This window comes from Poecile atricapillus, chromosome 4 (assembly GCF_030490865.1).
Source record: "Poecile atricapillus isolate bPoeAtr1 chromosome 4, bPoeAtr1.hap1, whole genome shotgun sequence".
NCBI classification, from domain to species: Eukaryota; Metazoa; Chordata; class Aves; order Passeriformes; family Paridae; genus Poecile; species Poecile atricapillus.
Genome location: NC_081252.1, coordinates 75022174 through 75037231, shown reverse-complemented (window position 1 = coordinate 75037231; position 15058 = coordinate 75022174). Strand labels below are relative to the sequence as shown.

The 15058-nt window shown below is 49.5% G+C and overlaps 1 protein-coding gene across 9 annotated transcripts in view; it reads right to left on the bottom strand.

Annotated features, from left to right (window-relative positions):
* Positions 1–1593: 1593 nt before the first annotated feature.
* The window catches only part of DYSF (dysferlin), an 80521-nt gene continuing 67056 nt past the window's right edge, over positions 1594–15058 (bottom strand). For all 9 annotated transcript variants that reach the window (XM_058837715.1, XM_058837721.1, XM_058837719.1 and 6 more), the window contains 5 exons: positions 10361–10460; positions 9939–10117; positions 9012–9121; positions 7027–7174; positions 1594–4698 (listed from right to left, as the gene is read on the bottom strand). In XM_058837715.1, coding sequence (XP_058693698.1) covers positions 4660–4698; positions 7027–7174; positions 9012–9121; positions 9939–10117; positions 10361–10460 — 576 coding nt within the window. In that variant the 3' untranslated portion in view covers positions 1594–4659. The remainder of the gene's footprint in view (positions 4699–7026; positions 7175–9011; positions 9122–9938; positions 10118–10360; positions 10461–15058) is intronic.

The window sequence follows — 15058 nt, the reverse complement described above, 5'->3', positions numbered from 1 at the left end:
ATTCCTGACTGGGACGGAGGTGGGAGAGGTGGGAAAGAGAGAATGATCCTCTCCAAGTTAATTTTTTAGGATTGAGGTGAGAATTTAAAAATTAATAATAAACCTCTTGATTGAAACTAATTAATTAATAAGAAATTAAATATTAATTAATCAATTTCTTCAACATCTTCCGGATTTCCAGAGCTGATGATCCCATATATCTCTATCCCAGCCCAGAAAATTTGGGATTTCTGCTATTCCTTAAAAAACAGCGCTGGAATCGAAGGAAATTTCCGTTAACCTGTGGGAATGCTTTTAGGGTTTTACCCTTGCAAAGGAAATAATGGAATTCCCAATCCACGGTTATTCAGACAGCTGGAAAATAGAAATAAAATCCATCCTGCCTTTGTGTTCTTCCACTTGTTTTCCCTGGGATTGCGTAATTCCTAAGAAAAAAACAAACCCAGGAATGATTCGGAGGCGCCCAACTCCGATTTTTCCCATTCCCCGGGGTGAAAAGAGGGATGAGCTCTTCCCAGAATTCCAGCACCTCCAAAGCTCTCTGGTGACCTCGCTGACCCTCTCTGGAGTCGCTGGGAAGCTCCAAGGTCATTCCCACCCTTTGGAAGTGACTCATCCCGATTTTTCCCTGTTATCCATCGGGGAGGGGGCAATGAATCCAGGCTTTGTTTTCCAGACACGGATTTGCCGAGGGATGATTCTTCCCGCTGTTTTCACTGGCAAAGAGGAATTCATAAATCTCTGGTTTATCCTGGGATTTCTTTTTCCCACTTCTCCGTCTCTGCCAAGTCCTATTTTGTCTTTGTTTGGGATAGGAGCACAACCTTTGGAATCTGCTCCAAGAGGTGGGAAAAAAAAACAGGGATAAAGAGGTTCCTCCCTCCTCCAGCAGCCCCGGGAATTCCATCCAGTTAAAGCGCCCTGGATCCATGAATTTCATAAACATGGGATTAGGCTGTTTCCTGGGAAAACCCCCAGGAGATTCCCAACACTGGGGTGGGAGCATGGTTGGATTCCAATGGGGCTGTTGTGTCCGGATGGTCCCAAAGGTGTCGCCACGGTTCAGAATTCCAGGCTGGAATTCCTGCCGGCAGCCGGCTGCGGAAATCCAGGATCAAGGAAGTGCTCGAGCAGCCGAATGTTTGGTGATTGACTTCCATGAAGGGGCAGGGAATCCTGGAATCATGGAATGGGTTGGGATGGAAAGGATCTGAAGGATCATCCCATCCCACCCCGTCCATGGACAGGGACAGCTCCCACCATCCCAGCTGGATCCAATCCCGATATCCAACCTGGCCTTGGGCATTCCCAGGGATCCAGGGGCAGCCCCAGCAAATCTGGGAATTGCAGAATCCCAGGCAGGAATTCCTTGCCAAGATCCCAGCCCAATCTCCCCTTTCCCTTGGGAAGCCATTCCCTGGCTCCTGTCCCTGCAGCCCTTGGCCCCAGTCCCTCTCCAGCTCTCCTGGAGCCCCTGCAGGGACTCTCAGCATTCCCAGGATTTTGCCCTTCTCCACGATCCTGATTTTCCCATTCCCACTCCCGAGAGGAGCTGCAATTCCATCCCCACAATCAAAACACCGGGAACGGGAATGTTTCAGAGCATTTCTTTGGGAATCACAGTGCTTTGGGCATTATTGCAGATAAGGCGGGCACGGGTGATCCAGAACAAATTCCAGCCAATTCCCTGGATAACCGGAAGCCACAGGGAATTCCCTCTCCAGCTCCCACCTGGATTTGGAGCGGACACACCCAGGCCCGGAGCTGGATGTGGCTGTTCAAGGATAAAAAAATGGGATGGAGTTGGTTTTTCCGGATGCTCCAGCCTGAATTTACTCACCAGAATTTCACAGGATCCTCTTGGTGTTAGAACTGGACTGGGAGCAGGGATTTCCTTCTGGAAATCCCTGTCTTTATGGAATTGGATGCCCTGGATCCTTCTCTCCCATCCCTGCTCCGGGTTTGCAGGGAATAAAATAGGATTTCCCACTGGAAGTGTCTCCGGAGCCAATCCCAAACTTTCAAGCCCATCCCATTCCAGGCATTCCACAATCCCGGGTGGCTCCAATCCTTATCCAAGCTGGCCTTGGCCATTCCAAAGGTAACCCATGGATGGATTCGGATTCCTTGTCTTTCTGGGATAGACGGTGGTGTTCCCGATGGGATGAGGGATGAGCATCCCGTGTTTGTCATTCCGACATGGATCACTCATCCATACGGAGCTCCTGGCTCAAAGATCTTGGGATGGGATCACGGGGAATGACATCAGGATGGGAAATCCCAGAATCCCTGCAAATCCGGGGGATATTGGACCTGAATTCTCACTGTGGATTCCAGGAGAGCACTCAGGGAATTCCAGATTCCCTCTGGCACAGCTGGATCCTGGTGGAAAAGCTGCCGGGACCAAAAATCCCCAAAATTCCCATAAATCCCAAATTCCCAATCCCAGCAAGGGGCAAACAGAATCAGCTTTCCTCCTCGGCTCCTCAGATCCTTCGGGATAATAAAACCTCTGGAAAATTGGAGCAGATCCTGGTGGTCGGCTACAAACAGGGATGGAGGTGGGAACGGGCTTGGGAGGTTTTTAGGGAAAAGCCGAAGGAAAACGAAGCATTTAACGATGGAAAACGAAACCTCCGCCCTGGGACGTGCAAATCCGGAGCCGATTCCTCCGCTCCAGCTTTTGGGAAAGGGCCATGGATCAGCCAGAGCTTAGCAGCAGGGATGGGTTAGAAATCCCTAGAAATCCCTAGAAATCCCAAAGTTGTGAGTTTTCCATGTGGAAAACATGGAGAAGGAGCTGCCCTGTGCGATTCAGGAGCTGTCCCAACGAGAATCCTGGGATTTCATCTCCCATGGATTGCATCCCAATCCGACAAAGCGTTTCAAATGGTTTTTTCCCTGTTTTTTTAAGCACAGGATAAAATCCCGGCCGGAACGGGGCAGGAGCTGCCATCAGAGATTTTTCCCAGGAAATTGATCCCTCAGGATCACTTTTCCCAGCTCCTCACTCATTCAAAGCAGCCACAACTCCAAGGAAAACCTGGAATCAAGGAAAAGTCTCATCCAGCTGAAGGGAGGATGGGAAGATCCCGAATCAGCTGGATATTAACGGGATTTTCCTGGTGGAAAAATGGGAGATGATTCCTTGTGGGATGAGAATTTGAGGAATAACATCCTCCCAGCACTGGGAAACTCCATGGAACAATGGTTCCATGGAACAAAAATTCCATGGAATTGTGGAACCATCCAGGGTGGGAAAGACCTCTGAGCTCGAATCCAACCTTGCCAAGGTCACGAATTCCCAAATGCCAAATCCCATGGGATCATCCCGCTCCAGGGACGGGAGGAGGGAACAAAGTGGGAACGTCCCAGCATTCCCATCGGATCCAGGGAGGCTGAGAAGGTCATGGATCACGGATTTGTTTGGAAAACAAATCCCATCCCGGGACAGGTTTTGGGCTCCATTAACACCTGGCGGCAGCGAGCGTGCGTTGGGATGTTTTCCATAAGAATCTTTGGGAATATGAGGGAAAATGAGGGATTTTAAAGGAATATCAGTGAGGCTCAGCCTGGGGTAAAGGAGGATCCAGAGGGAGCTTCCAGCTCTCCGGAACTCCCTGAAAGTTTGGAGCCAGGTGGGAGTTGGGATCTGATCCCAAGGAATAACAGGAAAAGAGGGAACAGCCTCAGGTTCTCCCAGGATCAACTCAGGCTGGACAGCAGCAGGAATTTCCTCATGGAAAGGGCAGTAAGGGATTGGAAGCGCCCAGGAAGGTTTGGAATCCTCATCCCTGGAGGTTTCCAAGGAATTCCTGGATCTGGCTCTCAGTGGGGATCAGGCACGGCTCAGACTCGGTGATCCCAAAGGGCTTTTCCGACCTCAGGGATTCTCGGATTCTGGAAATTCTGACACCAAAAAGACCAAGAATTCCCAAAAAAGTGGCTGGGAGGCAGCGGGAAAGGAGGAAATCAAAGCCCAGCTGCTCCTGGGATTCCTCTCCCAGTTGGAATGGGAGACCTGGGATGGTGGAGCAGCTCCAAGGGAAAACCAGCCCCAGAATTCCATGGTGGAATGCAAAGGCTTCAAAATCCAAAAAAAAACCGGGATTTTGTGGAGCAGCAACTCCAAATCCCAGGTTTTCCACCACAGCCTTTCCCATTCCTGTGATTTCAGCTTTGGGAATGCAATGTGTCATCCCAGAGATTCCGGTTTTCCAACACATATTCCATAGGTTTACAATATATAAACAGGATAATACAGGGAAAAAAGGGAAACTGAGGCTGGATCAGAGAGGAAAAAGTGCTCGAAATCCGTGGGATTTGCTCAGGCCGGCAAATCCCAAATCCTACCCTGAGGATCCTCCCCACATTCCCAAGTCACGGATGGGAAGATCATTTCCCCGCTCCCTCCTCGGATTTTCACTGGAATTTGGGATTTACCAACCAGATCAGCGGGAAAACTCAAACATAACACAGGAGGCTGGAAAATCAGGAATATTTTGGTGGAGGCTTTGGTTAGGTTGACGCTTCCCAGGTGGAATTCCAAAGGGAAGCGGAGTCTTTGGCAGCAGCTGGAGGCCTGGGTGAGGTCGTTCCTTCTCCACTTCCAGAGGGAAAATTCCTTCCCCGGATTCCCAGGCAGGCACGGGAGCAGCTTCAGTTGAAAGGTTTCACCAGTTTCATGGCAGCGTAGTTCTGGGAGGGTGGGAAAACACGGGAATCGTTGGGAAAACGAGGAAATCGTTGGGAAAATGAGGAAATCGTTGGGAAAATGAGGAAATCGTTGGGAAAACAAGGAAATCGTTGGGAAAATAAGGGAATCGTTGGGAGAACGAGGGAATCGTTGGGAGAATGAGGCAATAATTGGAAAAACTAGGGAATTGTTGGAGGAATGAGGGAATAATTGGAAAAACTAGGGAATTCTTGGAGGAATGAGGGAATGATTGGAAGAATAAGGGGATGGTTGGAAAAACATGGGAATGATTGGGAAAAATGAGGGAATTGCTGGAAAAATGAGGGAATCATTGGAAAAAATTAGGGAATCACTGGAAGATTAACTGAATGATTGGAAAATAAGGGGATGGTTAGAAAAACATGGGAATCGTTGGGAAAATGAGGGAATCGTTGGAAGAATGAGGGAATAATTGGAAAAACTAGGGAATTGTTGGAGGAATGAGGGAATAATTGAAAGAATAAGGGAATGATTGGAAAAATGAGGGAATGATTGGGAAAATGAAGGGAATCATTGGAAAAATGAAAGGAATCATTGGAAAAATGAGGGAATGATTGGAAAAATGAAGGGAATGATTGGAAAAATGTAGGGAATCATTGGAAAAATGAGGGAATAATTGGAAAAAACTAGGGAATTATAGGAGGAATGAGGGAATGATTGAAAGAATAAGGGAATGATTGGAAAATGAAGGAATCATTGGAAAAATAAGGGAATGATTGGAAAAATGAGGGAATGATTGGGAAAATGAAGGGAATCATTGGAAAAATGAAAGGAATCATTGGAAAAATGAGGGAATGATTGGAAAAATGAAGGGAATGATTGGAAAAATGAAGGGAATCATTGGAAAATGAGGGAATGATTGGAAAAATGAAGGGAATCATTGGAAAAATGAAGGGAATTATAGGAGGAATGAGGGAATGATTGAAAGAATAAGGGAATGATTGGGAAAATGAGGGAATGATTGGAAAAATGAAGGGAATCATTGGAAAAATGAGGGAATAATTGGAAAAAACTAGGGAATTACTGGAAGAATGAGGGAATGATTGGGAAAATGAAAGGAATCATTGGAAAAAAGAGGGAATCACTGGAAGAATGATGGAATCATTGGAAAAAGAAGGGAATGATTGGAAGAATTTAACAAGCACCAGGAGTCATTCCTGGATTTTGGCTGCTCTTCCCAGAACTTTTGAAGAGAAATTCCCACCTCTTCAAACCCTTGGAATAAATTTGGCCGCTCCCTCCATCACCATCCCAGCATCCCACTGGTGGGAAGCATTCCCAGTTTTCCCTGATTTCCTGGAACCTCTTCCTCTCCTCTGGATCCCGCTGTGCATTCCCATCCTCTGGGATTCCCACAGATCTCATGGATTCACTGCCCAACCCCTGGCTCTGTGTCCCTAGAGCTCCTTTTTCCACGATCCCACAGAATCTGGGATATCACCTGCTCTGCCCCTTTGGAAAGGGCTCCTGGAACATTCCCGAAAGCTGTGCCAGGATTTTTCTGGAATGCAGAGCTTTCCAGCAGGAGGAGGTTTCTCCAGCCCTGCCCCATCCTCGTTTATTCCAAGGACAAATCCAGCTGGCAGCTCCATGGAATTTTGCCAAAGGCAATCAAGGCAGGCACAGCTATCCCAGATTTTTCCCTTCTATATCCCAGAAAAACCTCTGGATCTGTCCCAGTGCCAGGATTTTGTGTTGCTGAGGACACCCCAGGAATGACCTTCCCATGATTTTTTGGGATCTCCGCCATTCCTGATTATCATGGAATTGCTGAGGTTGGAAAAGCGCCCCAGCCCTTGCTCATCATTATCCACATCCTCAAATGCCACAAATGCCTCAAATCCAGATGTTTTTGGAATAATTCCATGGATGGGGATTCAACCACTGCTCCAGGGCTGGACACCCCTTTCCATGAGGGATTTTCCTTAATATCCAACCTAAAATTCCCTTGGAACAACTTGAAGCCGTTCCCTCTCGTCCTGTTGTTCCCTGGGAGCAGATCCCAAATCCCACCTGGCTCCAAACTTCCAGGGAACTGTGGAGAGCCAGAAGATCCCCTCTGATCCCACTTTTTTTCTGGGATGAGCCCCTTCCCCAGCTCCCTCAGCTTCTCCAGCCCCTTCCCAACTCCATTCCCATCCCCGGACACTCTCCCACCCCCTCCAGATTTCCCCCACGAGGATCCCAAACCCAAAGAAGTCCCTTTTTAACCCATTGTGCTCCTCAGCACGGAATTTTCCATCGCCCCGCGAACCTCGACCAATTCCCGTCCTCTCCCGGCCGCTCCGTACCGGGAAGGCGTAGACGAAGATTCCCAGGAAAAGCAGCAGGATGAAGAGGAGGATGGCCAGGAGCAGCAGCCACTTGTAGCGGCGCCACAGGATGAACTTCAGCGTCTTGTACGGGGACGTGAACCACAGGAAGGAGGTCTCGGGACGCCTGGAGCCAAGGGAAGGGGAGGTCACCTGGGAATTTCATCCTCCTGGATCCCCAATCCCACCTGCCTTGGTGGTCCGGAGCAGAATCCCAATCCCAGTGCATTCATGCTCCAGAATAATCTCCCAATCCCACTGCTCTCCCATATTTCTGGATACATCCCACCAATGTCCAACTTGGTGGTACAGAACTGTCTCCCAAATCCCAGTGGATTCACGGTCCAGAATAATCTCCCAATCCCAGTGGATTCACGGTCCAGAATAATCTCCCAATCCCAGTGGATTCATGGTCCAGAGCTGTCTCCCAAATCCCAGTGGATTCATGGTCCAGAATAATCTCCCAATCTCACTGTGTTCATGGTCCAGACCAACCTCCCAATCCCAGTGGATTCATGGTCCAGACCAACCTCCCAATCCCAGTGGATTCATGGTCCAGACCAACCTCCCAATCCCAGTGGATTCATGGTCCAGACCAACCTCCCAATCCCATTGGATTCATGGTCCCCACCAATTTCCCAATCCCATTGCTTTCAGCTCTTCCACCTTTCAGACACATCCCATTAATGTCCTTGTGGTGCTCCAGATCAACCTCCCAAATTTCATTGGATTCATGGTCCAGACCAACCTCCCAGTCCCAGTGGATTCATGGTCCGGAGCAGAATCCCAATCCCAGTGGATTCATGCTCCAGACAGTTTCCTAATCCCAGTGCATTCATGCTCCAGAATAATCTCCCAGTCCCACTGCTCTCCCATATTTCTGGATACATCCCACCAATGTCCAACTTGGTGGTACAGAACTGTCTCCCAAATCCCAGTGGATTCATGGTCCAGAATAATCTCCCAATCCCAGTGGATTCATGGTCCCCACCAATATCCCAATCCCATTGCTTTCAGCTCTTCCACCTTTCGGGTACATCCCATTAATGTCCTTGTGGTGCTCCAGGTCAACCTCCCAAATTTCATTGGATTCATGGTCCAGACCAACCTCCCAATCCCAGTGGCCAAGACCAGCTTCTAAATCCCACTGGATTTATGATCCAGGCCAACCCCCCAATCCCACTGGACTGGGGGTCCAGGCCAGTTTCCCAGTCCCACTGGAATGTGTCAGTTCCTTCATCCCTCTGGGTATGTCCCACCAATGTCCACCTTGGTGCTCCAGACCAGACTCCCCAATCCCAGTGGATTCATGGTCCAGACCAACCTCCCAGTCCCAGTGGATTCATGGTCCAGACCAACCTCCCAATCCCACTGGATTCATGGTCCAGAATAATTTCCCAATCCCTCTGCTCTCAGATCTTCCATATTTCTGGAAACATCCCACCAATGTCCACCTTGGTGATCCAGACCTGTCACCCGAATCCCACTGGATTCATGGTCCAGACCAATCTCCCAATCCCGGTGGATTCATGGTCTTCACCAGCTTCCCAATCCCACCGCTTTCAGCTCTTCCATCTTTTTGGATATATCCCACCAATGTCCAGACCAATCTCCCAATCCCAATGGATTCATGGTCCAGACCAACCTCCCAATCCCAATGGATTCATGGTCCAGACCAACCTCCCAACCCCACTGTTTTCAGCTCTTCCATATTTCTGGATACATCCCACCAATGTCCACCTTGGTGGTCCAAGACTGATCTCCCAATCCCAATGGATGCGTGGTCCAGACCACAATCCCAATTTCCCTGGACTGTCTCCCCTCCTCCACGAGCTCTGAGTGGATCCTACCCGGGTTCAAACCCAGTCCAGCCCAATTCCCTCCAGCTGGAAACCCAGTATTCCCATCTGGACCTGGAGAATTCCATGCCCTGGTTGTTGCTTTTCCCTTTGGGATGTTCTTACTTGGGATCCTCCAGCCTGGGGTTCATGTTTGGCTCATCCCGTCCCATCCCGGCTGGACGCTCCTCGTGCTCCTGTTCCGCCACGATTTCCAAAGTCATCTCCAGTTTGCCCTGGATGGGATAAACAAAACCAGATTTATTATCCCAAAAAACAGGGGGGAAAAGTGAGGAATGAACATGGGATGGAAAACTGGGATTAGAGGAAGAAAATATCCTTTGATCACAAACCATTCCCAGCAATGACCACAAGGATCCCAGGATTCCAGAGACCCCTCACCTGTCACTGGAGATATTCCAGGAAATCCCACATCCCACTGACACCCAAATTTGGTCAACCCCAGAATCCCAGGATCACTGAGACTGGGAAAACCTCTGGGATAAATTCCGAGCTGTGACCGATCATCGCTGAGGGCCACATCCAGTCTTTCCCAATTCCCTGATTCCTGATTTCCCTGAAAGCAGCTCAGGTTTCCAATTCCCCGCTTGGATTCCCTCACCAAAACCTGGAAGAGGAGCCCATCCACCTTTAAATCTACCTCTGGGACAGCAGGAATTTTTTTCCCAGTGTTTAGGACACGAAATCGTTGGGAATAGCCGTGATACGGAGCCAAACTTGGTGGCACATTCCAAAAACCACGGTGAAAATCCCACAAATCCCGATCATTCCTCTGCACAGAAAACTTCCAGCCAAGTGCGGGCTGGATCCACAAAACCTCCAGCTGGAAATGGAAATTCCTTGCCTTGGATTGAATGAAGCTTCCAGGGAATTCTGGAATGCTTTGGATTAGAAAGGAATTTGAAGCCCAGCCATTCCCACCTCACGGGCAGGGAAATTTCCGCTATCCCAGGGTGCTCCAATCCTCATCCAACCATTCCAGGGATGGGAATTGGAGTGAATCCATGGGAAAACATGGAGAGGCCACGTTACCGCCAGGATCTTCTGCTGCTCCTGCTCGGCCACACAGGGCCACCAGCCCTTGACGGTTTTCTGCTCAAAGAGGGACACGGAGCGCCCGGAGGACAGGGAATCATCCACGAGATCCAAGGAACATTTTTCCGCCGTCTTGGCAGGCTTGGGCATCCTGTTGAGATCCATCTGGATGGATCCTGCAAGGAAGAACATTCCAAGAGAGACATCTCAGTGGGATAACCCTTGAAACATGGAATGTTCCCTGATCCCGTGGAGTTTGGGCCATCCCAAATCATCCCAATCCAAACTCCCGACTTCCGCTATCCCAGGGGGCTCCAAGTCCCATCCAAACTGGCCTTGGACACCTCCAGGGATTCGGCATCCCCAGACAACCTGATGTTTCCCCTTTTTTGGGATGGATCCCAAAATTCCCAACTCACCCAAATAGTCATCGAAGGAGAACTTGTCGTTGTCCCAGATCTGGAGGACCAACTGCGGTGGGATCTTGTTTTCTGTCTTGTCCAAGCTCCAGAAGTGTTCCTAAAATCCCACCAGGAAAGAAACCACAGGAAAATGAAAGATTCACCAGAAGAACTGAGCAGGGTCTGGAAATCCTGGAATTCCTGGGGTGTCCTGCAGGAGCACAGGCTCTGGAAAACTCTTGGATAAGGATAACCAGTGAAAAACCCAAGATGTTTCTGGAAGGTGTTGGCAACAATTTATGCCTCAATTTAATGATTTAAATTATTGTAATTAACTTCATTTAATGAATTTGATTTAATTTAGGAAAAGGCTCCGTGGGATCCCAAACAGGATCTTTAGGATCGACAGAAATTCCCACAATTCCAATGAGGAAAACTCTCCAAGGTGAAGAGAGCAACAAGAGTTGAGTGGCCAAACTTCGCCTTTCCCCTAAATTCATGGAAAAATATGGGATTGACACCTAAATCAGAACTTCTGAATTCCCAAGGATCCTTTCCCTTCTGGATCCACCAAGGATCCGATCCCAGCTCCGTCACGGGCGGAGACAACCAGAGACCACCAAATTCAGGCCACCCACGGCTCCCAAATTTATCCTTGGAATATGGATATGGAAAGGAGGATTCCGTGGTATCCCAGGAATCTGCTGATATCACACACGCTGCTCCCAGGCCCAATGTCTAACCTGGCCTTGGGCATTCCCAGGGATCCAGGGGCAGCCCCAGCAAATCTGGGAATTGCAGAATCCCAGGCAGGAATTCCTTGCCAAGATCCCAGCCCAATCTCCCCTTTCCCTTGGGAAGCCATTCCCTGGCTCCTGTCCCTGCAGCCCTTGGCCCCAGTCCCTCTCCAGCTCTCCTGGAACCCCTGCAGGGACTCTCAGCATTCCCGGGATTTTGCCCTTCTCCAGGGGAACATTCCCAGCTCTCCCAGCTTTTTCTCCCAGCAGAGCTGCTCCATCCCGCTGATCATCCCTCTCCTAAAAACAAACCTGGAGCAGCCCCTGGACAGCCACTTGAAATCCTGAGATTTGCTCCTAAAATATCCCTGAGGAGCATTGGGAAGAGCTGGGCTCTGGAAAAGGTTTTTTGGGAGCGCTGATGGAGCTTGGGATGGATTTGGGATCTTCACATTCCTGCATTAAAGAAAAAATCCCAACCAAAAAGCCCCTCCCAAAATCCCAAATCCCAACAGAAAATGAAATGGAAATGCTGGAAATCAAAGGATTTTCCACCTTTTCCAGCTTTCCCTCCAGGATTTAGGGATCCACATCCCATTTTAGGACCCCCAAAAATCCCAGGAAACAATTAAACAGAAATGCTGGACATCAAAGGATTTTCCACCTCTTCCAGCATTCCAGGTTTTCCTCCAGGAGTTCTGGGTCCACATCCCAGTTTGGGGCCTGGGAAGGGAATTCCCAACAACACCTGGTCCTCATTCCTGCACTTCCAAGTTTGGGAATTCCACTGGAAAACGGAGATTTCATCCATCAATTCTGCACCCCAGAGTAAGGAATATCCAGTGCCTGGGAAGCAGCATCCACTTCCCTTTTTCTGTGCTTGAAATCAGGAATTTTTTCCAACAGGGATCCAAACACCACTGTAGGGATGCCTGGGAGTTAGGACTGAGAATTCCAGAATCCCGGAGGTTGGAAAAGTCCTCCAGGATCAGCGAATCCAAGCTGTGCCCAATCCCCACCTCAGCATCCGAGAATTCCTTGGATACTTTCAGGGATGGGGATTCCAAATCTCCCTGGAGGCTTCCAATCCCTGACCACCTTTTCCATGAGGAAATTCCTGCTGATGTCCAAAAAGAAATGTTGGGATAAAGGAGAAAGACAAAATCTCTCCCAAAGCCCAGGGATAATTGGGATTGTTATTCCTGGCTCCAGCAAAGAGCAGGAAAATCCCAGTGGGATTCCTGACCCCACTCCGAGGTTGTCCCGGTGGCAATTCCTCCTGGAAGTGTCAGAAATCCCGGGATTTAATTAAAACCAGGAAACTCCAGCATTATTCATCCCTCGCTCCATAAATTCACCCCAAGGCTCAGATTCGTTATTTCATCCGATATTAAATTATTAAAAAAAAAAAGGAGGAAAAAGGTGTCGCATTCCATGGGAACATAAATATTCCCGCTGGGAGCTCGTGGGCACTTCGATCCCATTGGATTCATTTTTAAGAGATCCCCCTGGATGGTTCCATTTCAGTTTCACTCCGTTCCCTGCCCGGTTTTGGGAAAACGTGCCAGGAATTTTGCACTGGAGCATTTTACGGATGCATTTGAGATATTGGATAATCCAGAAATCTCAAGTGAACTCCATGGAAAATTCCCTGTCTCCCCTCTGCTGGTTGGGATGGATGTTTATCCAGGGGGATTCTTTTCCCCAGCTTTTCCAGCTGTTTTGAATTTAAACTGCTAAAAAAGGGGGAAGAGTTGATGGCGATTCTTCCCTTTCCCAGAAAGTGGGAAAAGAAGGGATCCACAGGGACACGGGAGCCATGGATCCATGGATAAGAAAGATGTGATGACCTCAGGAGGGGCTGGAAAATTCCCAGGCGCTGGAAGATCCGAGGTGACCACCTCCTTTGGATTGCCCCTTCCTGGAGAAATCCAGGTGCCCTTCTAAGCTTGGAAAAGGGGGAATTACATGGAATTCCGGACTGGTTCGGGCTGGAAGGGACCTTCAAGAGCATCTCATTTCCAGGCTGGAATATTCTCTGGAAAGGAAACTTCCATGAGCTCCGTGTCCTCTTCTTCCCGGTGAATCCCTGGCTCAGAGGTCCATGCCATCACTCCCAAATTCCAGGGATTTGTCCACGCTCCAGGCACATCCCACGCTCCCTTCCAGGTTGATGCAGCTTCCCAAGGATTCGTTGGAATTTCTCCTTCCTCCATCCCATCCATGTGGAGCTGAACTTGAAGCAAACCTCACACCTGGGATCATCTCCCACCTTTCCCAACCAGATCCGTGTCCCTCGGGATAATGAAGCTGAAGGATGGGATGTTGGGAAGGAATTCCAGGCTGGGGAGGAGATGGGATGGAATTCCCTGAGAAGCCGTGGTTGTCCCATCCCTGGAAGTGTCCAAGGCTAGGTTGGACGGGGTTTGGATCCACCTGGGATCGTGGAATGTTTCCCTGGATGGGCTTTGAGGCCCTTCTCATCCCAAACCATTCCACGATTCCACGGAACTGCTGGCAAACCCAGCAGACTTTGGGATTCCACCTTCCCTCCTTCCCACTGCAACATCCAAGGAAAAAGGGAACAAAACCTTGGCTCTGTATCCCAATCCCAACATCCCAGCATTCCAGGGATAGCTCGACCCTTTCCAGGTGGGAATTCAATCCTCCATCTCTCCAAATGCCCTCTTTTTTTCATGGAAAAACACCATAAAACATCATTTGGCCGGAGACAAAACCTCCCTGCTCCGAGCCCTGTCAAGCTGGGAACACCCAGAACTCCACTGGAAAAGCAGGAAAAGGAACAGGGAATCGGGAAGGGGGAATTCGATGCCAAGCAAAGTTTATGGGTCCCTTCCAAGGTGGCGGGAAATTCGCTTCCGTGATTAAATCAAGCTCCGAGCATTCCCTATAAAAACAACCCGGAGCGCGAAATTTATATCCCGGCCTCGGCCACGCCGTGGGGAAAAAAGGATGGAATTATTGTTTGGGGGTTTGTTTTCCAAGCGAGGGGAGGCTCCGGGATATTTTATGGATTTTTGTGGATAAAGCAGCAGGGAAGGCAGGGAAAAAACGGGCTCTGATTCCCGGGAAAGTGTTGACAGGGCGGCATTTCTCCTGGATTCTGAATGTGCTCCAGAATACAGTGGAGGAAATCTGATTTTCGGGAAGGTGAAGAAATCTGCTTCCGGAAATTCCCGTTTCAGCCTCGTCCTGCAGGAATTTGGGAGTTCTGGACATGCAGGAGATTGCCCTTGGATGTCACAGAATCCCTGAGGTTGGAAAATACTCCAGGATCATCGAACCCGAGCTGTGCGCGATTCCCACCTCGGCACTGAGAGCCACATCCAGGAATTCCTTGGAAACCTCCAGGGATGAGGATTCCAAACCTCCCTGGGCACTTCCAATCCCTGACCACCTTTTCCATGAGGAAATTCCTGCTGCTGTCCAGCCTGAGCTGATCCTGGCACAGCCTGAGGCCGTTCCCTCTTTTCCTGTTATTCCCTGGGGTCAGATCCCAACTCCCACCAGGTTCCAACATTCCAGGGAGGTGTGGAGAGCCAGAAGGTTCCTCTGGATCCTCCTTTTCTCCCTTTCCCAGCTCTCTCAGCTTTTCCTGGTGCTCTAGACCATTCCCAGCTCCGTTCCCTTCCCTGGACACGCTCCAGCCCTTCCATGTCCATAAAAATCCCAGAACCGGCCACAGCACAACCATGGAGACGCCGTTTGCTCCGACATTCCATGAAAACCCTTTCTCACCCTAAAGAACTTCCCAGATCCAGAACTGGCACGGGAAGCTGAACATTCCATAACCAATTCCATGCATTTTCCACCCCACAGCACCTGCGGGATGCAGGAGCCGAGCTCTTCCCTGAGTGGATGCCTGGGAAAACGGGATCCACATCCAGGTGACCTCGGATTGTCCGGCTGTTCCACGACCTATCCGGTAACAGACTTAGACCGGGAATCCAAACTTTAA